Genomic DNA, 26887 nt, shown 5'->3' on the forward strand with positions numbered 1-26887 from the left:
CAAGAGTATTACTCAATCCTCTATGCCGCTTCCTCTGTCCAGTGAAGAACTGCAAAATGTTGAGTGGTTCTTGAAAGCTAGTAAAATGTCAACGAGGGAAAATGTCACACTGCTTCTCTTAAGTATCAGCTGACGCTACTGCAAAAGTAAAAAAAAAAAAAAATTTAAAATCAGCCATACTTTACTTTGCTGATGCAAATCACAGAGGTTTTTTAAAGCCTTTACTGACACTGGTGTTTGAAAGAATTAAATCAAATTTGGCATAATTTTCATATGTTAACAAGAACCCAATGCTAACATGTTTTTTAAAGTACAAATGGTCTGCTTAAAAAAATGTTAAAACACCTAAAAAAAAAAATTAAAAACCAACAAACCATTACTGAGTCACATTTTAATACCATTTTCTAAACATTTTCAAATATTCTCAATTTACTTTCTTTAGGCTGTTGTCTCGTTCTGTCACGTGGGTATAATAAGTTGAGATGAGAGAGATGCATAAGCGAGTGAGATGCAAATAAGTGACGCAGCCTCACAAGCGTTTAAAGATGAAAAGAGAAGGAGACAAAAGAAAACAGAGGCAGGGGAACCTAATGGGAGTTTGACTGCTTTCCTGCCTGATATGAAAGGATCTCAGATTCCATGGCTGGGGTGTCATGAGCTCTGCCTCTGGGAGCGGGCCTCAGATGGATTACCGTAAAAGTAATCACAATACATAAATATGAGATGCCTTTCTTTGTAGGGAATTCTCCTTCCTTTTTGCCACATTCTATGTCTGTCCATCATCATCTGTCCATCATCCTCCAAGCCTCATCGTTCATTTCAGCCTTACTTTCAGCCCCCACTGACTGCTGCCTCCTCTCCCTTGTGCAAATATTTTCATCTGGATTTTAAAAAGCACATAATTTACATCTACTAAGATCTGTCAGTGCTATAACTGTAGCGCAGTAATTTGAAGCGGCCTATATTAAAAGTAAAATCCACTGATTTATGCCTGAACCTCAAATGTCATTACTTAAGAAAGCGATAACACAACTGTTGAGTTCACTGAGCATCAACTGATAATTTGACTGGCTCAACCAGGAGGAATCTGACAAGAATCTTAAGCATGAACAACAAACGACGATGCAGAATAAAAAGGGAATTCAACCCAATACCGTAGCTGGTTCTGGTTATATTATTAAGAGAATTGGTTAGAGAAGGCTGCGCTGGGTGCTGTCTGGTGAGAGTAATGCAAAAGTCACTCACTTGCCATCGAAGGGGTTTGCTCCAGGGATTATGTGGGTGCTGTCCCTGCCCACAAGGAAGCGCACCCTGTCATAGAAAGTCTGTAGGTTGCTCTGTGCAGAGGACATCTGTGTCTCCTGGATGATGTCCAGGGGATCCGGGGAGCCCACACACAGGGAGGTAGTGTGACAGGTTGCCTGCAGACAGCAGTCTGGATCCATGCAGTCCACCAGGCCATCTGACAAGGTCAAAGAAGTCAAAAACACACAAACACTGACTCATTAAACAACAGCCTAGACACACACCTGGCAAAAGAAAGTATAAAGTACTGCTCAAAGTTGGTTTTAGGGTGTGTTAAGCACAAATGCTTTGAGAAATAAAAGTTTAAAATATATATATAGCCATTAACGTAATATAAAATACAGTAAAGATAAATAAAAAATCAAATTGGTGCTTGCTGTCACTACACTGCATCTTTAAAACATAATAATTTATCCTAGTCACACTTGCCCACATATTTTTAATGTAGGTGGCAGATAAGTTGATACAAGTTGTTTAGGGCTTTGTGTTTGAGAGTATTGTTATGCAGCGGAATAAATCTGGGACAGCTCGGATGATGGATAAGAATTTGTTTGCATTTTTCAGAACTCAGAAGATCATTTATTCTCACAAAATTCCCAGCTCCATTTGCAGAAGTGTAGCCCAAAACCTGCAAGGACCTGCCATGCACTGTTGGCTGCAAACCTTTGTCGAACAAACAGACTTGTATTAAATTTACATTAATCAGGGAAAGTAAGCAAGAGTACCTGCTGCTTTTGTTATCAGAACTCAAGTTTTTTTTGTACTATGATTAGTTTGCTCCACATCAAAAAAACAATAGTTTGGAGCAAATTATCATCTTGAAAGTCAGAAAGCATACAGAACTGCAATAAAATGTACAAAATGTTCTAAAAAGATCGTTTCAAAGTCTCCCATAAGAAACTATCGGAGCCCAGCTGCTTTTTGGCACTGCTGAATTTCAAATGCGTCCGAAATTCATCAACTGTGTGTCCTCGGATGAGTGTGTTGTGTTTCCATCTTTAACCTTGTCTGTTACTTTGTGCTTCTGCTATTAGCTTATCAAATTTATTAGACCACTTGTCCAAAAAAATAAGAGAAAATTAATATTTCAGAAATATAAGCTAAAACTAAAAAAATATATTGCTGTTAATTAGGGAAGTAACAAACTGAATTAATGTTTTTATACCCAAACTTGAGCTGACACACTGGAGTTTTCTCACAAATTAATCAAGAGGCTGTAAATGTAACAACTCTAATTTGTTGTGTTAATCAAAAAATAATAATAACATGTTTTACTTTGTTTCTTTTGTAAAATAGTAAATTTTAACATTTGTGGATAACAACAATAAATATATTTTAACATTAAAAATATTTTAATTAACAAACTTAGGCTTACTGGTAGATTGACTATTACAAGAACATGAATAAAATAAATAAAATTTCCAGTACTGTCAATTTAGGGCAGCTGTGGTAAAACCTTAAATTGGGTAATGGTCTAATAAATGTATCATGTGTAGTATATGTTTTCTTTATGCCCAAAACTTTGCACTGTATATTTGTCTTTTTTATGGATATTATTCTTCTTGTTAAAATTTTAGGGCTTCATACCTTATATTTTACTTGATATAGAATTAGACAAGAAAGGATTATTTATTTGCCTGTTGTATTATTACACAAACAGAGACAATTTATATACATGAATAGGAGTCAAAATTAAATATATAATTTATTTAATATACCATAGCAGTGAGAAAAAATAGAGCAGTTCCGACCTGTTGCTTTACTCAGTGTTTCTTACGTGTACGCGTGTGTATATCCTCCTTATTTGAACTTGTAACATTGCTCATGGCTCTCTGTCAGTAATTTAAGGAATACATGACAAAGAGAGCTGCTGTGCATTGCACTTTTCTTTGCTGAAGTGGGTCACTGGACTCCCTAGCCTTTGCTTTAAGGGGCCTATCTGGCCAGATGGGTGATAAAAATAAACCCTGCTGTCAGGATTCAGTCAAATCCCCAGAAGCACCCTCCTTTTACTATTGAGAGCTGTGTGGTCCCTGTACAGTGATCGGAAGACAAACAGCCCCTGCATAAATAAGGGATGCTAGTGCATAGCTCAAGCCCAGAATGAGGTCTGGAAGAAAGGAAGTCACGTCTCCCACTTGGCCTCAAGAGTGGTGCAGCCTCCTGGCTGGCTCTGTGTGTGTGCCTGGCTCTGCTCAGGGCTAGTTAGAGGGCAGAGCGTAGACTTCCTCCTGGGGCCGGCGAATGTTCAAAACCTCAGGGCCAGGTACTCTGCTTTTTAATAAAAACCTGTTGTCCAGGTGCCTGGCTGGAAGCCATTCCTCAACTTCACCTGTATAAGAGAGCAACTGAGCCTGGAAAGCATAAATGTACGTACAGGATATTCTCAAGCACAAGGGTGGTTAATTTTATAGTCAAATCATGTCTGGTTAAGAGTCCCTGTTGATGCCTGGCCAGTGTCAGAAGGCACCATTGTGTGTTGTTTGTGACTTTACCTCCATCGTTGTCCTTGACATCACTGCAGGCAGTTTCCATAGAGGTGTCACAGCCAGTGCCCCTCCAGCCCAGCTGGCACACACAGTACCAGCCATTGTTACCCAGAGTGCACCTACCATTTCCATTGCACAAACCAGGGCAGCCCTCTGCGTAACAAAATGGACAAAGACAAAGGTCGGCAATGAAAATCAAATAGCAGTAACACACGGACACTGTACGCTATTTATGGGAAAAGAAAACTACAAATTTGAAAAAAATGACAAAAATGTGAGGTGAGAGCTAATATTTATCGGGTAACAATAAGATTTTAAATGGGTGAGGGCAGCCACAATGACCCTCGGCAGAGGCTGATTAATTTGATATACCTTCCGTGAAGCTTCTAATATCCCTTTGCAGTAAAATCAGATAAGCGGGATCTTCTACATCAATATTCACTCATTACTACAGTGGACTGGACTCTCATATCTATGCCGCTACAGTTCGTTAATGAGAGCAGTGGTGTATTGTGCTGGTATTTCCGTCCGCTGAAAAAAAACAAGAGTTTGGTGTTTTACTTATTGAAAAAATAATTCATTTTATTATTTGATAAACTGTCCCAAGACACTTTTCAGCTATCAATAACATACAATGCTTGTTTTGTCATTATGAGAAGAAGAAAAGAATATAACATAGTATAGTTTAAAATGGATAAAGGTTACCTCAGTAGCTTTGTGCAGAGGCAGGCTTTGCAAGAACTACTGTTCCGGGGGAAGCGACCCCAAGGGAGTGAAAAGCTGGCTGGAGCATAACGACAGGTACAATATTCCAATGTTTTTCTTTGGTTATATCTTTACAAGGGCATAGATTAGAGGATGATCTTGCCCATTCTTCGACATTTATCTGATACCTTGTGATCTGTATCCTCTCACAGAGGCATAGGGTAAATTCACAGGATATCAAAAACACATCTTAACAGCGGTTTGTGTTGCAGGAAGGCTGCCTTGATAGAAAGAATATTAAACTGACCCATTTTATCGACTAAAGACAGTGGGGCAGCATTCTCTACTGTATGCTTTTACATCACACAGAAAGAATGGGAGCAAAAGAGGGAGATACTGAGAAAAGAAGAGACAGGTGTAGTGATTGGTGGACATATGAATGGGAGAAAGATCAGTAGTGAGACAGAAACAAGTATACGCATTTAGGGGGATGACTGTTGTAGATCTCTCGGTTAGCTACAGAGTAAAGGTGACACTATGACATGAGTCATAGCATAAACAATTCAAAGAACAGCCCACACTGCTTTTACTTATGCACATTTATCCCATATAAATGTTTTTAATGGCATAGGCAACACTTCCCCTTTTGCTTTAATGCTGCTTTTTAGAATTTAAATAAATCAAGATGTGATTCAAGTGCACAAGGGTTTTAACAACGACAAAAGCATTGCATTCACTGTTTAGGAATTGCAGTCATTTTTACATAGTCCCCCATTATCAGCCCTACAATAATACAAACAGAGAAAAATCCAACATTCATTTTACCCCCAATGAGCAAGCACCTTGGCAACAGCGGGAAGGAAAAACTCCCTTTTAACAGGAAGAAACCTCCGGCAGAACCAGGCTCAGGGAGGGGCGGCCATCTGCCGAGACCAGGTGGGGTGAGAGAAGGAAGACCGGATAAAAAATGTATACAGGTGGTCCCATTGAGACCCGATGTCTCATTTAGAAGAGAGCAGGTCTGGTTTTCCTAGCAATTTGATGCAGTCATTGAAAAAAGTAATGTAATTTTAAAAATAAGCACTGTTTTAAATACTTTGTGAAAATCACGACAGGCAATGACTTTGTGAATTCTACACCACATAGTTGTAATCAAATGCAGTGCTTGCTTCCTTTAGATGCTCTGCCAGGCCTTTACTGCAGCCACCTTCAGTGGCTGCTTGTTTGTGGGTCTCTGCCTTTATTTTTGTTTTCAGTAACTGAAAAGCATGCTCTACTGGGCTGACATCAGATGACTGACTTGGGCACTGAAGAATATCCCATTTCCTGGCTTTGAGAAACTCTTGAGTTGCTTGTGCAGTTTACTTTGGGTCATTATCCATTTGCACTGTGATAAGTCGTCCGATCATTTCTGTCGCATTTGGCTGAATCTGAGCAGAGATACAGCCCCGTACACTTCGAATTATTCCAGCTTTTCTTTCAGTAGTTTGATCAATAAACACTAGTGGCCAGTTACACTGGACGCCATACACAGCCATGCCATAACATTGTCTAAACCATGTTGGACAGTGTGGTTTTCTTCAGATCAACAGCAGTTCTTTTGACTACTGTATACTTTTCAACTTCCCATCATTCTGGGACAAATTGTACCAAATTATTCTTTTGCGCATTACTAAAGTTTTAGGGCTCAAGTTAATTTCTTACTATTATATTATTATTATTTTTTAAGAATGCAATGGCTTTTTCCTTCACTTGCATCAACATTTCTTTGTACCTAATCTTGAGAATTCCAGCGAGAAGCTACCGAATACATGTTCAAAATGTTAATCAACTCCAAATTTTTTATTTGTTGAAACTGTCGTAAAATAATGATATGAGCAGCTCACCTGGTTGTGAAACTGCATGTTAATCAATTTTCCAATTACTCTGGAGGCTCGGAAAATGTAGGACTATGTATACAAATGGCTATAATTTATAAAAGGTCAGTGTAATACTACTGTTAAACCTCTTGGATTAAAGCTAAAATTCTGCACTACAATCACGTCTTATTGTAACCATGAAAAAAGAACCCCAAAACAGAACTATATTTCCAATAGTAAAACATAATATAAAATAGTAATCAGGAACACATTTCACCAGATAACCCAAATCCTTATTTGATTATTTAAACCTGTTAAATAACTAGTTTGGTTCAGGTAAATAAGTTTGGTTCAGGCTTTTTCAATTGGAGCTGTTTGTCCACACTACAGAGCAGTCCATGGGCCGAGGACATTTGATGAACTGTGAACAGCTGCTTAGGAGAGCGGCCAATAACTACTGTATAAGGCATGTTGACAAATGTTTTCTCAGCAATTATAAGTAAAACAAAAACTCATCTAGAACTCCAATAAAAACAAGATTGTGCACTAAAGCAGGCACTTTCGGTCATTTCTTGTGTTATTACTGAACAAATGGACAAAACAACTGCGGTTAAACCAGTAGAGACAGATGATTAGAAAGCTCACAATGTTTATTAGAGGGATAAATAAAAATACACTTTCAATTGGCACCACTTCAACTTAATTGGCATGCCTTTCAGAGAGGAGTCCCTGCTGAGCTCTACCCAATCCTTCCTGAAACAGCTCCAAACGTGAGCTTGCAAGTGTTCGAAGACCTCCTCTGGCAGACCATCCTATGCCAGGTGGTCCATTACCAAGGACGCAGTGAGAGCAAGAAGGGTAGCTGGAGGCAGGAAGGCAGGGCTGCAGCAAAGCCTGTACCCCCTGCTTACCCAGCACCAACCAGACCATGAACTCTTTTAATTAGAGAGGATGCGGCCTCAGCACCTATCAGGCCCCTCTCACAGCTGCATGCTCATTCATAATGCATGGCACAGGTTATAAAGGCCCTTTCCCAACATCCCCCAATTGAGAAAGAAAGGATACAAGCACACCAATTACTCAACACATAAAGAAAGCCCCATAAATTCACTAACCAGGTGCGAAAGTGCTAAGTGGAGATTACTGTGTGACAATATGGTAAAATAAAAGTTGATGGGAGATGTGGGATCTTAAGAATGAGTTGAACAAGAAGTGCATAGTGTTTGCATATGTCAATGTAGGGGAAAAGCATGGTGTGTGCATATGATTTGTTAATGCTGGCTGGATTTACAATGGGAGGAGGCCCAAATAGAAGGAAGGAGGAATGCCATACCTTTCACTACCTTATCCAGATAGTGAGCTTGGGAGATAAAAGACAGGACATATAAGGGAGGTCTGAACAGTGCCACTTCCATGACAGGACAGCAAGGCAATGTGTTAGTTTACAGTACAAAAGGTAATTAAAAAAGACGAAAAATGCTGACGTGAAGCATTACATGCACGCACTACAAGCAACACAACAAATACGAACCAACACAGAGGAGAGAGATGGAAATGGAAAAAAGGCAGGGAAAGTTGTGGAACACAGAGAAAGAGAATGAAAGTGAGAAAGAGTCAGAGGAAGCGAGCAAAAGGATAAAAAAGTGAAATCTGTCACTATTTAGTAACTGCTGAGATCGGCAGAACGTCTCAGGGGAGTGTTTAAAAGGCAACATGATTGATGCGCACGTTACTTCCCTTAAATCTCTTAAGCGATATTGCACAGGAGGTCAGGATGTTCAACAAACGGTGCTTTTAATCTTCAAACACCTCTATATATGATAAGGTCGCCAGAGGCTTTGCCAGCGCACGGGCCAAATCGGATCTCCTGTGCTCCACAGCTTGAGACTCGAGGCCAACGCGGAGCTCTCGATAATGAAAATTGATTCAAATCGAGATCCTTAGCTTCTAAATAGACGACATGGAAGAATATTCTTGTTCAGTGGGGATCTCAATATGGCACTTATAAAAGCCCCATCAATAATGTAAAGCCAGTGTATAAAACATTCACAAACTGAGTCGAGGCTCATGCAGCCCTGGTTCAAAATATGCATGAGACTGCTGTGAGAAAAAAAGATCTTTGTCCATTTGGCACCTTGCTCAGTAACAGCTGTCAGCAAACAGTGACAGAGCTTTAGTTTAATTCTATTCCTATATTAGTAACACAAAGCTGACTGCTGCGGACCTTATTTTAACACATACTCCGTTTGGTAGTTCCGTTTAGATGAATGTGTCATACTGTATACCACTGAGACATTTGTTTCTGCAACAGCACTGAAGTAAACATGGAGTAAATATAAAAAGTGCTAGAATACTAGCGCATAGTACTTTCTTTTCCTGAAAACTATAACTGACAGCACATACTTGCACAAATTAAGTTTTTGTCAATGTAAAATTAGGTTTGAATAATTAAACAATTAAACTTTACATTTCCCCCAACAGAAGTTAAGTCACAGAATTTTCTTTAAGTTAAACAAGTGAAAATAAAGTGTGCTACTGGACAGAGGTGCGCTTTCTGCAGTACACCCACCTCTACCCGAGATATTTTACCTTAATAAACAAAAAGCAGTTGCAACAGGTTTATATTACAGCATATACAATTGTATTTAATATGTATAGATTTAGATTTAAATTACTTACTTTATTTTTCAGAAAGTTTATTACTAGATAACAGGGCATCAACCCTTTTCTGTTTTTTACCCATCTCCATAATTTTCATGTTAACGGCTTAGATATTTTCACTACTCATACTGAGACTCTTACTTAGTCTGCTGGCTTCAGTCTAGCTAGTGTCACGTTTATTGCTACAAAGTTTTGGTGAATTTTGCGTCTTCCACAATAATCAGAAAAAAAACTTGCTTATGGCCACAGACACACACTAATGACATGTTAGCGTGTCTGTCGGGCTGTGTTATCCATGCATGAAGTGGATCCACTTGTAATCAGACTTATATGAGACTAACTGGCTGGTCACCGGTCCAGGCTGCCAGCCAATTGCAGTCTGTGGTCAATTGATTGGTACATCTTTTATATAGCTCTATAAATCCATTCAAATAGCTTATCCAATATTATCAAGAGAAGAGAAGAGAAGAGATGCATCCATACATGAACACAGAATGCCAAAGTTGCAGTCTTGCAAAGCAGACATCACATAGCATATCCTGTGGATTTTCTCCAATGTTTAATAGAGGTTTGACAGCGTTGACACAAAATATCAGAAATATCAGAAAGCTAACTGCATTAAAACACTTCTCTTAATGACCTCAAGTTAAACTGAAACTGTCAAACCTCAGAAATCCAACAGCAGAACTAAATTATCTTCATGCCATCCTGTCAAACAAGGGCATGTGAAACAAAGAGGACAGGTCACAAACAGAGGTCAACTACTGCTTAGTTATGATAACAACTTGGGGGCACTTTGATGTTTGCATATTACTGCAGTCACCATTTCCCGGTGACAGAAAAATGCTCACAAAATGCTCACAGCGGGAGTGCCACCTCCATCAAAGCAAACATGCTGAAAGCACATTTTCAATCTAAAGTGTTGTGTAGACCATGCTGCTCTTTTTAATTATAAACTGTTTTCTTTTTTCACCCCCAAAAATACAAAAACTATACCAAAATGATCAATCCATGAACTATTCCTAGCATAGAACCACTGCAAAATACACAGCATATAATGACTCTAGTAGGCTGAACTTTCTACTGGCTTATGTGAGCCAAGGTTTTCAGGAAAGCTCTTGACATTCAGTCAAGGTTTTGAAAACCTTACTTTGCAAGTGTTTGGAGGGGAACAATCGCTAGCATAAACACAGCGAAAAGCAGTGGTTGACCTACTCACAATGACTCACATGTAAGCATTTGAAATTAATAGTAAACGGAAAGGGAGCAAAGAAAAAGATGAGGAAAAGGATGAGTAAAATGAAAGGACACCTTAGCACATTCCCACATTAAAATGCATGAAGGCAAGCTTCAGATCCTTGAGTAAACCTGTTCATGCTTTACTGAGTTGCACAAATTCAATTAAGCATGCTTTTCCCACTCTTCTCCACCTAGACCCTTCCCTTCACATAGGCAGGCAGAATGTCAGTCTTTGCCTTTGTTGGCCTCCCAAACCCCTCCCAAACACAGAGACACCACCCGCCCCAACCAAACCCAAAACCTATTCCCATCTTACCAATAGTGCAGTGTTCTCCGTTCCAACCCGGACTGCATTCGCATTTGCCGTCCTTACAAGTGCCATGTTCGTTGCAGCGTGGGTGACACGCCCTCTGGTCACACCCAGTGCCCATCCAGCCATCGTCACAGCGGCAGGTGCCCGAAACACAAATGCCATGACCACCACAGTCCGATGCACAAATCTCTGTGGGAGACAGAGAAATAGAAAGGGACAAAAAAAAGAGAGCGGGGGGAAGACAGAAAGAAAGAAAAGGAGGGGGGGAGGTGGAAGTGGGATGGAAAAGGGAAGACAAGGCGGTGATGGGACAAGGCGACAAGGGTGAAAAAAAGACAAATCCAGAATTTATTGTCAAGGAAAGGCAGCCACGCTCCACTACCTTGTCTGATGGCAGCTGAAAAGAAATTCCTGCACCTCATAAGGGGCAATCCTTTTTGACAATACAAATCTAATAAGTCCATTACCAAGAAAAGACAAGGATTGTGGCAGCCTTAGCAGACTTATTCTTTTCCTCTCCTCTTCTCCTCTTTTGTAAATTTAGCTTTTTGTGCTACAAAAGGCGTGAAGAGGAAAAAATGCTCAGCTGAAACTTTTTGTAGAAATGGCAACAATGTCACTTCTGCCATTTTGATTAAACTGTAAACGTTATGTCCCTTCTTGTACACGAAGCGGTCAAAGCTTTGCAACATGTTCTACTGTGGTCTACAGGAAGGAGGCAAGATTCCACAAAATGATTTAAAGCAGAGGATATGAATACACTGGTTTTTGGTGGGGGGGGTTTTCTTCTTCATTTTCTCTAAGTGCTGCACACGAGAGGAAGAAGTACACTGACTGAAAGACAGTGCTGCTGTAAAGCCTGGCTGATGCTATTGTGTGGCAGCTGAAAGACCTCCCTGACTGGGTGTGATAGAGCCTGGGACATTACCCTCATCACATGAACTCGAGGGAGAGTATGACAAGCTGAAAGCTGAAAGAAATTAAACGCTGACAGATTACTTATGAATCTCATTGAAATGTTAACCTCTTTATTAACTACTTTGTAATAAAAGGGGCTTAGCAGTATGGGCAACGATGAACAATAGCCATGTATTCCTGGCTTATTAGCCAAGCCAATTCAAATTTGACCACAGGGGACCAAACTGGAGGTAAAATCTTGTAATAAGTCAATTACCGCCTTTACAGTGCCTATTTTGCCATTGTTACAAATTAAATCAGAGTGGTATTTTCAGCCACAAACCATAACATGGCATTACCAGCTTAAAAAGCTTTTATCAGAATCACTCTCTTCTGCTAATTACAGCTCAGCACAAAGTATGCAAATGCTGATTTTCCATCTGACTTTTGATTTCTAGGTAAAGTGTGCTGGCAGTATTAGTGCCTGACAGGCTGCTTATGCACACCAACATACAAACAAACGGAAATCACATGCAAACACGGAATAGTTAGAGCTTATAAATCATTTTATGAATAAAATATTTTCTGTCAAACTACACCTTCTACGTCCTCTGAAAAATATTACAGTTAAGAAGGAAGTAGTAATGAGCATAGTGAACATTAGTAAACAACAGTGATTGAGCTCAAGAACACAATATTTTTTTTAAAAAATCAAGAAAAATGCGGAAAAAAAACCCCCCACACACAATCCCCCCCTCTCCCATAAACTCAACCAGTTACTACAACACACAGTGGTCAGAGAAAACAGACTCAAACTGACTGTGAGACAACTGTTCACTTGGAACAAAGTAGAAACCTTTAACATGATAAAGATCCAATTACAGCCTGCAGGCAAACCCTCATTATCTGTGGCCAGAGGAGCCCTCAGTGAGAAATACCCCCATTCCCATGATGGCAGTTACCATTTGCACTAAAGGACAGAGTAAACAAACTTTCCTCTGGGTGGAGGAATAGCAAAAATGGCATAAAAACACACATATTAAAGGACATAAAACCTCAGGCATTGTTTTATGGCTACTAACAGCATTATACCAGCCGTGCTCACCTAGGCTGTACTGTCCCAAAGCAACACGAGAAAACGAGTTTCTGACTTAAAAGAATAGTGCAAGAGGCGATAAAGAATCTTGAAAAATGTATCGAAAGCTTTCCATCTTTTTCTTTGCCATGTCTGAAAGGTTATCGGTGCCAACTATACTGCCCTACCACCAAGCTTAGTGTCGTATTAGACCACAGAAAACTCTACAATGAGCAGGATAAAGGAGAATAAAAAGCCAGCTCATCATCATTTGCAGAGCTTTTTTTCTCTGTGAGGCAAACTCAGACTAACTGCCCATTTCCCCTTAAAATCCTCAGGATTACCTAATAGGTCATTGCGTCTGCCAAGAATATAAAAGGATTCATGAAGCAAAGCGACTGGTGTATTAAAATAGTCTTTTCAAAAATATTTTCTGAGGATCCAAATTGTGTGCAAATGAAAATACTGAAAATTGTTCTGGTCCCTGTATAAACAAATTTGAGCTGGAGCTCTCTGAAACTTCCATCTGCTACAAATACAGTCAACAAATATAAACACATTTATATGTCGAGTGAATTTTTAAATTCTTCATGTTTAGACAAAAAAAAAAAGTTTTTCCTTTAATGTGAATTTGGTTAGACTTCTCAGAGTGCAAATCTGATGTTACCTATGTTTCGCGGCACTTTAAGAATCTACTTGTAACCTATATTGTAAAAAACACAAAACCTTTTTTTCGTGCTTAAATCCTGTAGAAGGTATATTCTAGCTATGAAACTGTATCATATGCTGTTTCTACACTTTGAATAACAAGAGAGGGCATTCCCCATGGAGGTGATGAACGCAATAGGAACAACGCTTCAGAGCAGGAAAAAAGTCAGCTGTGAACCAATGCACTGATGTAAAGAAATCCAGAACTCAAAAAAGAGCGAAAACTTGCATTAGATCATGGCTCTGACAACATCTCTGTTATCTGTCTTTCTTTTTTCTACAACTACAACCATTTGTAAGAGAATTACATTTAGAACCAAATCAAAAGAATCTGATAGCCATCGAAGGACCTCCTACTGATCACTGATGAGAATAATTATGGCTTTTATGTGAGCCATTTTCTTTAAAGAAAGTAACAAATATTTACCTCTGAAAGGATAAAAGCAATTACCAAAGGTACACTAAAAGAGATGTCAAGGTATTTTGTTGTTGTGATCCATTAAACCTGAAAATTATTATACATATCACCTATAATTATATTAGCTACTAAACGCGTGCTACCTTATTCACTCACAGTGCTGACCAGATGCCAAGATATAAGTAATAAACTACTTCAGTATTTACATTTTGTTTTTTCTCTATGTCTTTGAAAAGCTACATTAATAATTGTGTATGTCCTGCTCATATTCCGCACTAAGAAACATTTAACTGAACTGAACTGAAGGCAACATTTTCTGTGGATGCACTGCTTTTTTTTTTTACTTGCTAATCAGAGTTAAATCAGCACTGGCCTGTGAGAAGGGCTTTCGCCAATATTTACTCTGTTTTGAGTGAAGTACTCACCTGTAGCACAGTCATGGCCTGTCCAGTTGGGATCACAGCTGCAGGTTCCTGTGTCTGCCAGGAAAGCTCCGTGTCCAGAGCACTGGTCCATGCAGGAGGCCCTAGGGCTCTCACATCCTGGCCCTCCCCACCCGACAAAGCAGTGACACTCTCCCTGGACGCAAACCCCTCGGCCTGAGCATGTTGGATCCAGGCAGTCCACTAAAAAGGTTCCAAAGAGAGAGTGTTAGACACACTAGTCACCTGCTGTTTCTCTCTTTCAGAGGCAACCTGGCATCTCTATTTGAGCCAAAGTACAATGGCAACTGGAATAGGCTGCAGTTCAGCTGCAGATGCACTCAGCTTAGCTCGTGTCCAATGGGGGTAAATTATTCAAGGAGGTCCATCTTTTTTTCAAAAATCAGTGACAAGATTTACAGAGAAGCTAATTAAATGGCTGTTTTCACAGTATGTCTCATGGCACAAAACTACAGGTACTGCCCACGCTTGTGCTGGCACCCTCCCATTATCTCACAGCAAAAAATCCTCTCAGAGAGCGAAGGCTGTTTAATAAGAGCATGTTTCTCACAAATCAAAGCCACCATAATGCATAATTCAAAGCTGAATAAACCAAAACCATTAACAGAATCTACAGGAATGGTAAGGAAAGCCTGGGGCAACAGCCAGACCTCTAGGCAAAACTAGATAGTCAACTCTAGTTTCTAGACAGTTTGAAGAGTTTGCATTTGCTTCCCATGCAGTGGCTTTTGTACACTGTCTCAGTGCACACCGTACAAGTTCAATTAGTCAACAAATATCAAATTAATGCCTTCCCTTGACGTGCTAAATGAGTGTTCACTTTGAAAGGAACAAGAGTTGTGGGAGAGTATGATCAGAATATTAATGTTTTTTTTCTACCAAACAATATTTACATGGTACACACAGATGGCAAACGGGCACCAAGCACAAGCAATATCTAGTCACTGTGAGCTGTAGGCCACGGCATGGCAGCTCCCCTTTACCATGACATAAATGGCTATAAAGGCTGTTATAGTAAGACAAACAGGATCTCTTGCCTCTTAGCAGATGGTTTGGGCACAAGGCACAAAGATCAGAGGCTAACTGACAAGAAACTCTCTCCTGGCAATTAATCATTGTGGCTGAAGGTCATATGGAAGAAAGGTAAAAATGTTAAAGGGCTCTCGTCCACATTCCCCTCCACTCCTTATGGCTAACGCTCCACCTAAAATAGAATGGGGGCCTATGGATGTCAGAAACCCCCATTTATCAAACTCCCAGGGTCCATTTTTCATCTTGAAATGAGAGCCTTCAAGAGCTGACAAACACAATGGCTCCTTCAATCTTATCTGGTCAAGCCTTATCCAGCAAAGGATGAATCTGAAGTTCCCAGAAGATTAACATCAGACTTTTTTTCAGAATTTCAGACAATAAATGGACTGTTTCCATTAACATAATGCCTTATAGCCATGATTTATACAGGAAAAGTCACCTAGGATGCGGATTATGAACTGTTATGGCTATAATGCTCTTCATAGAGGATGTCCTGTCTTTACTACTCAACAGACTGTAAGCCATACCAACTTAATAGCCATTCCCATTATGAGTAAAATGTCAAGCACTAACAGGCTAAGACGGTGGTTACAGCAGCCACATTATGTAGGATTTTATTAGTTTAGGATACATAACCATGACATATTAAAACAATCACCTTCTTCACAGTTTTCCCCCTTGTAGCCAGGGTTGCAGATACAGGTCCCGACTATACAGATCCCGTGGTTGCTGCAAGTGATGTCAATGCACTGGTTGGTGGGAACGTCACACTCCGAGCCCTTCCAGCCGCTGTGACACATGCAGCGACCTTTTAGGTATTGACCATTCCCACTGCACAGCACTGGACAGGCAGCTTTGAAAAGAGCAGACAGCATACATCCATCTGAATGGACTTCTTCATGCACAAAGAATAGTGAGTGTTTGTTAAAGCCTCGCTCTGACAATGACCAAAATGTTAAAGGGTGTCCTGTCTGGTAAATATTATTTAGCACAAACTACTGTACCTTGGCATCTAGAGCAGATGTGCCATATATTCTAACAAAAGCAGCCAACAAATATCTAACGTCTTAACAATGGCTGGTAAAAAACATAAGAACAAAAATTAGCTGAATTAAAGTGTCAGGCATGGTGCTGATCAACACATGGATAACAGATGGCAGTTCAGTATGTGTAAAGAGGTAACAAAAACAACCTACCATCATTCTAACACGCTGCCTGAATTTGTTTTTATGTGGAGAAAAACTAATAGAGCCTTTCTTTAATAATTGAAAGAATGAGTGAATACTAGCCCTATAATCCAAAGCTTTTTATAGAGTTCTTTCATATGCAACCCAATACTCCAGTATGAGTACTGAACCATTTCGAGTATTACTGCCTAATTAAATAAAACAGGTCTTAAGTACAACTAAAGCAATTGTGGAGTAAAATTGTTTTGTTCGAGCCATGCAGAGAATATAAATTGGAAAATGCATCTGAATGATTAACAGAGGTAACATGAGTGAGATAGTGACTCACCTCGCCCACAGTCAGGTCCTTTGAATCCTAAAAAGCAGTGACATGTTCCAGCAATACAGTCACCGTTCCCAAAGCAGTTACTGGGACAGTCATCAATAGAGTCTGCAAGAGAGCAATCAAAAGATTTTCTGAGTAATGTGGTTTGAAAAACAATTTTCCTCCCACTCATTTTCTTTGGGTTGATTATTATCCCTTTGCTAATGACAGTCATAAGCATGGAGGATCCAATCCTGTCAACATTTCTTTTTCAATGCAAAACATTTTGAGTGTTACTAATGTTTCACAACAAATATGAGCTTTCACTAAAAGGGTACAAGTTCTAATTATTCAGGCTTCTACGAAAAGTTACAAAGGAATTAAAGTCTCTTAAGTACCACATGTACTAGCTGCCTAATTAACTCTTTTATGGCACAGTGTCTGCAACTCTGGAACCCGCATTTATCTGCTGTGACTGGTAAATCTGACGGCATCGTGAGTTATTCTGTGATCTCAGTTTTACACTGTAAGTTTTTCTTATAAATTACACTGTCATTTACATTTTGCATGCAGTGCTTGGATGTGGCCATTGCAATTAACTGTATGGCTTTAAACTGAGGCACTTTGATGCAAACAATCAGCAAAGCACGCACACTCTTTCCAAGCTTTCCTCTAGCAATCCCTCTAACAAAATCAAATTAATTGGCAAAACAGTTATTTGTGCTACAGAACCATGTCCCGGCACTTGCTTTTATTAGAAATAAGACTGACCACTGATCTCTGCAGACAGCAGCAGGAATCTGAAGCACAATGCTCACTGAATTAAGCCTGAAATGGTGCTGAAAAATATTCAATCTTGTCCATTGCCTTCAGGCAGCAGAAACTCTGAGGCAAAACTTACAGAACAAAGAATCTCTTGTGCTCCACAAATGGCTAGAAATGTGAGCCATGGATTCAGCTTCCCTTTACTCTGGAGAGTCAATCATCACTGAGGATGCAATGCAAGACCGAGGAAAAAAAAAGACAAAGAGAGGAGGGAGAAAGAGATACAGGCAGACCAGAGATACAGCAAAAAGGAGGAGGAGGAGGCAGCGAGCAGAGAAATGCTGCGGATATCTAATGTGCTGCAGGCTTGCCTTTGCCATTTTGTGTTAGTGAAGGGATGCAGGAGAAACTATCCTCTGGCATGGTTGAGGCAATCAGCACTTTGGTGGGGTTTTGATGGCTTCCAACAAGAACATCTAACTATAGCAGCAGGCTTGGACTTTTTGCTCAAAGCTACAGAGACCAGCAGTGTAGGTAGGGCAGTGATTGAAGGTTAGGGGAAAGGAATAGATGTCTACAAGCCAGCTATTAACAATTCCCACCCAGATTTATAATTACATTCCAGATTTGCACTTTATACAATAGATTCAAATAGGTTACCATTATTTTTCATAAAGAAAGGCTCTGAGATATTCAAACGCAATACCCTGACATTAGAATACCAGCATCAATAACAGAGGTTATTGTATCTATATCAGAGATATTTGATAGGTGAGCAACATTATAACATTGCAACATACACATTTAATTAAGTAATCATGAACTGGAGTGCTCCTGTTCTGAATGCTGCAGTTTAGTAGACTGCACATTGCCCATGTCTATTGGCTGATTCCTCTGAGAGCATGGAAAGGAGGCCCTGAATATCTCTTAGCCACACACTCAACATAGGCCAGCGCATAAATCATGGATTCAAGCAGAGCTTCATTGAAATTCATTACCCTTCATATCAGGGGAGCTAACTATTGTGTGGGTCTCCAGTCGGTGAGGACAGAGTAGTGCGCAGTAGGCAAGTTTAATCAGCGACTTGCCATGCTCTCTAAGGTTGCTCAATACCTTTGGATGATGGGTGGTTGTGTACAGAAAGAACTTCTGCTGGAGAGTTAAACGGGACATAGAGTAAGACACTGGTGTTGGGTTTTTGCTTCCCTTTGCTTTGCCGTGCCTAGGCTGAAGCATTTCTGGCACCAGGCAGCAGGGACAAATGGCTTCATGCTCCAGAGGGTTGTGATACAAAACATTCAGTGGGACACATTTCACATTGCCATGGAGTCACAGCCAAGTAATGAGGAGCAACCCAGATTAAAGACACGGACGCTCCATCCCCCCAGATGTATTATGGCATGGCTATGTGCACCAAGAAAACCCTTCATTTGCTGCACATAGAGAGTACACTGATGGCAAGGAAAAAGATCTATATATAAATTTTCTCTACGAGCATTGTCAGAAACACAGAAATAATTTAACTTTTAGTGTCTTTTAAACAATGCTGCTGGTGTTTCTGAGTGTGTCTGTTCGATATTGTTCACATATATTTCTACACCTGGGCTGTTCTACTTGAAGGTCAACTCCATTTCTCCACGGCTCAATACAAGTGAGGCAGTTGGTAAGATTCAGTTTCTGCTGAAGGGCACTTAACCGGTGACCCATTTTAAAAAGGGCCCCTCTGCCTCCCTCTGAGCTCCTGTGAGCAGATCAGCTCCAATACGACTCAATCGAGACAGAGTTCTCGCCCCACCCCAGACTACCTTACCTAGTTATGTTTTCTCTTATGTAAACCACAGGAGGCCTTCATGCACACCCAGTCAAGAAGAAATAAGCACGAGTAAACATACTGCCCTGACTCCCCCTTTTTGTGTCATATCATATATTAAGTATTGAATTACAGCTGTTGTTGGCACAGCGGGAGGGCATAGTGCATCTCTTGCCTGTCTCCACTTGGTGTTGAGGACAGCTTCTCATCGATCTGCTGCCTGGCACAGCCCCTGTCACAGATGGACTCTGGCCCAGGAGCTTTTAATTAAAGAGCATGTGAGAACAGCTCCCAGCTGCCATCCCCGTGAAAGTCGACACCTTAGGCCCTCTCACACCTTGCTTGATACAGCAGTGCTAATCAAAGGCGCTTTAGGGAGAACAAAGAGGAGTGTACAAAATGAAGTCACCTCCACAAAGAAGGACGTATGTCTGAAACACAGCCGCGTGCCACACAGTTAGAGGAGGGAAACATCTTTCCTACAATGATATATGGAAAGTAGATGGAAATTGGAGCAAATCGTGATCAAAACTGGCACTAGCAGGAGGGTACAATCATACTTTGAATTGTATGCAAATGGTTCTGAGAAGCTGGACCCCTGATTCGCTTGGAAGACACTCAGGGTAATGAGGATATTATGATCTCTCAATGCCCTACTCAGGGGCATGGTGGGATAGCACTGATGTCCTGATTTTGTAATATTCAGCTTCACCTTGATTAACCTGCACTTTCCTTGGCTCTTAAACTCTCAGTGTTTCTGACTCATGGCCTACAAGTCTGTGCTGTTTGCGGTAAAGTCGCTCCTGGTTGGTATTATAGGGATTACGGTTTGCTATTACAGGTTTTAGCAGCAGGTCATGCCCAGGGCACCCACCTATGGCAGTGGTGAGGAAGGAGACAGTTTCAGTTTCTTTTCCATCGTTGTAGATGGCCAAATGCCAGATGCCTGTGTCCATATACTGGATAAAGCCTGTGTCATGTGTAGTGATGGGTACTAGGCTTCGCTGCATAGCCACAGGCCCCTCCAGACCATGGATGTCTTGAGCCAGGAGCCGCCGCCCATCCAAAAGCTCCACGAAGTCAAACTGCAGACAGAAACACAGAAAGTGAGAAAGACTGATGGATGGACCGCAGACACACCATTAGAGTGACACATGAGACTTGAGTGCTTTCAGCCCTCTTTATAGTGGAGCATCATTTGGTCTGCATGAATAACTCATCATTCTAGAGGAGCTTGAGTTAAGTCTTGGCACATCGTGGCTGGATGGGCTGAGATAATTTCAGAGTCCGCATATCTTATAAAAGCCTTGTTTGAAACTATTACAGTGGAAAAAAGGGAAGCTGGAGGAATTAAAGTAAAGTTAGTGTTTACCAAATAACATCTGCACCGATTTGCTTCACATCAGCTTTGAGTCAATGAATACCAATGAGACGGCATTTCATTTTCATTTACATAAGGAAGGGAATCTTGACTCATCTGCCATTCTATGTGTAATCAGCCACATTACGAAAACTCCACTCTAGATGATTTTCTTTGAAGCATAAATAGAGGAAACAGGCAACTCTGTTGGCTGACTGAAAAATCAATATCACTGGACATTAGCGGAAACAAAATTCATGCTATAAACAATTTTGCTGAACAGCACTTGCATTTACAGAAGTAATCTCAACTGTGCGAAGCAAGTGGCAAGGTATGATTAATAACATGACATGTCTCATTCTCGGCTATATACAGACGGAAAATCTGCCCAATATTTTTGTGCGACTCTCAGATGGTATTGAACCTGAAGAAGTTTTCCATAAATCCTTTCTGCAACAAGAAAGCGATTTTTAATAGAATAGAGAAAACTCGGAATTGGTTTGCATTCATGACACGTTCCTACATGGCTAGATAGATTCTTTTAAACAATATCCCAATTTATATTTTGTGGCAGAAGAAGAATGGGAAAAGAAGAAGAATCCTTGTACAATGCAGGCATGATTGGAATTGGAAATTGTTTCATAAAACATCACATTTACAATACACCATTGTCTTTTGCAAACAAAACACAACATTGAGTAATGCGATTTGGCATCGCAAACATTCAAACATGCTAAGTGCATCGACCATTTAGATTCTGCACTCACCTGTCATACTATTAATAAGTGCAGTAGAATACATTTACTGTAACAGCATCAGTGACATGTAAATATTGCCTACCTGTGTGTGTGATGGAGGAAGACCTCTCCTTCCATAAATCCCCACTAAGGCATCTTTACTTAGGGACACATTAAACTTTAGGTACATGGGATGATCAATGAAGACCTGGGATCTCCAGAAGATACCAGGAGGAATCTGCTGTGCGACCTTACGCCCCACGTCAATCTCTCCCATATCTATATAGCTGTCATCTGGGAACAAGCTGTCCAATTTGCCTGTATGGCACACAAAGTAAATCGGTCAAAGAGATCACACCATTAATCCACCATGTGGATGGCAGAGGGACTCAGTCTGCTGGAGCATGATAGTCTGACCATATCACAGATATTCAATCACGCCGCTGACAGCCAGTGAAAAAATATAATGAATGAACCCTCCGACCACTGCCAGCAATTTCAGTCACAATTCCACTAGAGGGGAGAGCACAAAAGAAAGAAAATATAGTCTTCAAACAAAAATCCAGTTACTTTTTGAAGTGTCCTGTTTTGAGTCTTCTGATATGGCAAATAGAAAAAATATTTTTGTTAAAAAGAAATGATGATCATGATCACGATAAAATACATTTCAACATGAGATAGCATTATTCATTTCAGTACAAAAAATTGTATCATGAACAGAGATAGTGTTTTTTGGTTTGGTGCTATCACCATGTTTCAAAAAATTGGGGACAAGTGCAACAAAACAAAAGTTGTGAAGTATAAAAACTCAATGCAAAGGACGAACTATTAAGAAAATAAAACAGGGGATTTCATGATCAGTTGTTCAATCGATTATTGAACAATTAGTAGAATCCAGCGAATACTATATATATACACATCATCAAATAATCAAACCATTATCAAATGTACTTGATATATATGTATTTGCGCTAAAGAGGAGGAGAAATATCTGGCTTATCATTAATGCTCAAACTCAACCGAAAAAGCCAGCATCCATGATGATATGGAGGTGGATTAGTGCACAGATGAAACTTCAGCTAAGGCTCTATATACGCTGAACAACAAATGCAGGTTTTGAAGCAACAAATGCTTCCATCCAGACAATGACCTTTTCATGAAAGGTCTGGCTTATTTCACTTTATTAAAAAGACAAGGTAATGCCAGAAAGTTGCAAATATGTCCCTTTGCCCTGTGTTTTTGTTTTTATTATCAATCAGCCGCAATATTTGGTATTTTTCACTATGTCCTATTTTCTATTAAGCACTGAATTTCAGTGATAAGTAAGTTATTGCATTCTGTCTTTAAACTTTAATTCAACTCAATTTAATATTGAGTTGCCAAACTGTTGTTGGATTTGGTCATATATATATATATGACCAAATCCAACAACAGTTGCCTCAAGGTGCTTTATAAACCCTACATCAGGGGTGCCCAATCCAGTCCTCGAGAGCTATGCATCCCTACTCCAACACAGCTGAATCAAATGGTTTGATTACCTCTTCAGCATGCCATCAAGTTTGGCAAAGGCCTGATAACAAGCCATTCATTTGATTCAGGTGCAAGGATGCATCTAAAAGCTGCAAGACGGTAGCTCTCGAGGACTGGGATTGGGCACCCCTGCCTTACATGTTACACATAATCCCACCTTTACATTGTAACATTGTATTACATAAAAGAAAGTACATATGTTTGCAGGGGTATGGGACTGAAAATACTTGATAAAACAGAAATGCATCAGTACTTTGATAGTAAAAAGGAAAAGTAATAAAGTGAAAATTGTAATTATAGAAAAGAGGGATTTCTAATGCTACTACCCACTCAGGTATTAGCGCATCTACTGCTAAAAATTGTCCATATGCTCCATAATACAACGTATTGGACTCTGCGGAAAGGGCAACATCTGTTTGCACATGTAGATGAGCTAATTTCAGCTGTGGAGTCGCCTAAAACAGGCATCCATACAAACTACCCCTAGGACACTTAGGGTTACACATGGCACACCAGATGGAAGTCTTCGCAAAAGTCAATCAGTGGCAGTTGGTTTTATCAGAGTATACAGGACACACTCTCCGTCTCCCAGATTTGGGTTTTACATAATGCTGCAGCACACAGGCACATTCTCCACATGTTGGCGTGTGTGCGTATTTATGCAGCACATTAATGGTTGTACTCATCAGGCTGTTTAAATAAATCATAACCCGGGACAAGTGATAATGGGCCTCATGGTTAAATAAATGCTATTTTCTTCTGCAAGATAAGCTACAGCATAGTGCTCTGATGGAAACACGAGAACCAGAAAGAGAGAACGATATCAAATTTCGACATTGTACAAATCACCTTGATAAAACATTAGATAGCCCAGCATTGTTTCCAGCGATAGCAGAGCAAACTTTAACTTATTTAGAAAACTATAGTTATTGATTTCCTATCAGCAATTGGTGCTGTGCAGAGTCTGAGCTTTGTTATAGTCATGATGGCAAGCTAAACACACTTCTGCTGCCCAGTAAATGAAAAAGACAACTCCTGGATTCATTTATATGGTAATAGCTCTATCTTCTACCTATTGTGGTATGCCAGTGGCAAATCACATGGTTAAATCTGGGCGCATTTGTTCAGGAATGGAACAGAGCAAACTTTTTTGAGTTGAGCAGTTGGTACCGTTGGGTGAGCACATGCTTTCTTTGGCTGCCAGGAAAGGCAGCCCGAGCTAGGAGATGAAAGGCTCACATCCGTTCTGAAGGGGACAGAGTGGCTAATCCCCCTCCAGCCCCTGGATACTCAGTCCCTTAAGCTGCTCCATTTTCTCCCTCCAGGAACAAATAACACTTTCCCACTTACAACAACTTTCACAGGATTACAATGCAGATCTCTCCATGCCATGGAGACAAGTGAACAAAATGTGAAACTGGATGACAAAATAATAATAAACTCACAAGAGCTCTGAAATGTCATCTTTAAAACTTTGAGATCTGAAAAACTTTCACAAATGAATGTGCAAGAATTCATCATCAAAACAAGAACAGCTACATTTAAGATTATTTACTTATAGCGAGTACCATTCAGAAAAAACATATGTCTTTTTAAATAAAATAAGTTATTCTGTCCTGTGTTATGCCGTCCAAAGACATGCAACTTGTGGGGATAGGTTAATTGGATAATCCAAATTGCCACTAGGTGTGAATGGTTGTCTGTCCCTATGTGTTAGCCCTGCGACAGACTGGCGACCTGTCCAGGGTGTACCCTGCCTCTCGCCCTATGACAGCTGGGATAGGCTCCAGCGCCCCCCGCGACCCTGAAAAGGATAAGCGGAAGCGAATGGATGGATGGATGGATGGAAGTTATTCTGATAAAAACTGTACTTACTGTCATCTTTTCCTTTGCGGTCATGTATTTCCAAGCCTGTGCTGCCAAGTGGTGGCAAGCTCAGGTCTGTAGGAAAGGTTAGGCCACTTATATTGTCCTCTGACAGCTGATACATCTGTCTCTGCATGGGTTGCAGGTGCCAGTTTAATCCAAAAAGGTGCATGGCTGAAATGTGAAATATAAGACAATTTCAGAATTTATTCATGCTAAGAACCATTTTAAAGTTGGATTATAGCTAAGCTGAAAACGTATAACCTTAATGTTGTCACAGAACTATTATTATTTGCTTCTTTTTCATTTTGCTTAATATAATGAAGGTGTCAGCTGCAAGGTGGGAAGAGGAAGTACATAGAATAAGGAACAATAGCTGGTTTAATGGTTAACAGGCTTTTTCGCAAAATGCTGAGTAGTAAAATCACAAGATGAATGCTATCTTGACCCCATGGGACAACATCTGTCTCACCACACCAACACTGGAGTACCATTTTTTCCAAGCACATTACCGTTACAGTCCCCTGCAAAACTAGGGGACGGTTAGGACAAAGAAAAAACAAATCAGCAGGGAGACACCAGGGGTGTTTCAATGTGAACAGACTGAATGAAGCACACGGATATTTTACAAGGTCGACAAAAGAAATGTCCTTTGGAACAATGGCACTAAAGCGCAGGACAGACGGAGGAGGGGCCGACCATGACAGATTACCAATAAAAGAATGGACAAGGCAAGCTTAGCAAGGCAAAAGCCAATATTGAAGTAAACAGTCAGCAGAAAAGGCCAAGAAACTCGATATAGCTGTTTTATTGTTTAGCTGGTTCTCTTAAGCTCCTCAAGGATATTATAATGCAATTAAATTATGAGGAGAGAAATTAACTGACAATTTTACAGCACAACGCTGTTTTCTTCATTTCTGTTTCCTCTTTATAAGCGCACAGAGTCATGTCCATAAGCATTTCAGGATTATTCATACAAAACAGATAATAATAACATTAATAGCTCACAAAACAAAAGTCAAACTGATTTCTTGTAATCTTTTTGCTGGGGAGAAATTTGATAGTCATTTTATAAGATTACGGCAAGAACTAAGAATAACAATGACTGTGACAGAAATTTTGTTTGTCAATTTACTGCATTTACTCGAAAAAGAATCAAAATGAGAATAACGAGACTAATGTTTGTACTGGTCTGGATTTCGCTTACAACTAACTTTATGTACCCATTTTCTTAACTGCCTGAGTAGATTAGTGTTACCAGGGGGATGGAGCCCATCCCATCTGGCATAGGTCAAGAGATGTTGGTACTCCCTGGACAGGTGACCAGTCCGTCACAGCGAGACAGACAAACATGTCTTTGGACTGTGGGAGGAAACCCACGCTAGCACAGAGACTGGAGTTTGCACCAAGAATCAACCTGCTATCAGATAAAAGTGGTTACCACTGGTTACCATAATAATAATAATAATAATAATAACAATAACAATAATAATAATGAAGCGGGAGAATACATTATTTGAAAAGGGTCCTCTACAACTATACAGTTCCAGCATTAGCTCGTTAGGCCACGGTCAGAAACCCTCCAAAAACAAAGGACTAGAAGATGATTGTGTCTTCATCAGAGTAAAAACAAAAGGGTTTTAGACACAAATCCCCCGGTTTGCATCATTAAGCAACTGGCATTATATTAAGTCTAGAACTGCATGCGCATGATGTATTTAAGAGTCCTTAATAATTTATTCGGCACACTTGTTAAGCAGTACCAAATGCTCACTAAAATATTTGCATGGATTTGTGAATAAAGACAACAAGCAATGGAGTGGTTATCAGGGAAACCACAATGCAAACATTCCCTAACATGATAAAAGTGCATCTTCAATACCAGCATCTGTTCTGTGCATGCCCAGTGCTTGTGGAAGTGACTGTGTCCGTGGAAGGCAACCATAGAAGAGACAGATGGCTTTATTTGCCATTTTGTAAGTTCCAGAATGACATTCCTTTGATTTGTAGCTCAACACTGACTGGCAAAATGGAAAGAGTCAGTGTACATTGCTGAACAATCACAAAGTCACCAGGCACAATGTCGTTCCAAGTGTCCTAGTAATCACGTCTTTGTGAGCCCCGTTCTTCATCCCATCTGTCCCTGAGGCCCCTAATGGAAAATGGTTAAAGAGCCTCCCTCTC

At 40.1% G+C, this 26887-nt stretch overlaps 1 protein-coding gene across 6 annotated transcripts in view; it reads right to left on the reverse strand.

Annotated features, from left to right (window-relative positions):
* Positions 1–26887, reverse strand: part of tenm4 (teneurin transmembrane protein 4) — a 144111-nt gene that overhangs the window by 43861 nt on the left and 73363 nt on the right. For all 6 annotated transcript variants that reach the window (XM_080289317.1, XM_080289316.1, XM_026192542.2 and 3 more), the window contains 9 exons: positions 24713–24877; positions 21411–21625; positions 20085–20295; positions 16660–16761; positions 15803–15997; positions 14095–14295; positions 10575–10760; positions 3801–3947; positions 1246–1462 (listed from right to left, as the gene is read on the reverse strand). In XM_080289317.1, the coding sequence (XP_080145443.1) occupies positions 1246–1462; positions 3801–3947; positions 10575–10760; positions 14095–14295; positions 15803–15997; positions 16660–16761; positions 20085–20295; positions 21411–21625; positions 24713–24877 (1639 nt within the window). The remainder of the gene's footprint in view (positions 1–1245; positions 1463–3800; positions 3948–10574; positions 10761–14094; positions 14296–15802; positions 15998–16659; positions 16762–20084; positions 20296–21410; positions 21626–24712; positions 24878–26887) is intronic.

The sequence above is a fragment of the Astatotilapia calliptera genome, chromosome 14 (genome assembly GCF_964374335.1).
Source record: "Astatotilapia calliptera chromosome 14, fAstCal68.1, whole genome shotgun sequence".
Lineage (NCBI taxonomy): Eukaryota > Metazoa > Chordata > Actinopteri > Cichliformes > Cichlidae > Astatotilapia > Astatotilapia calliptera.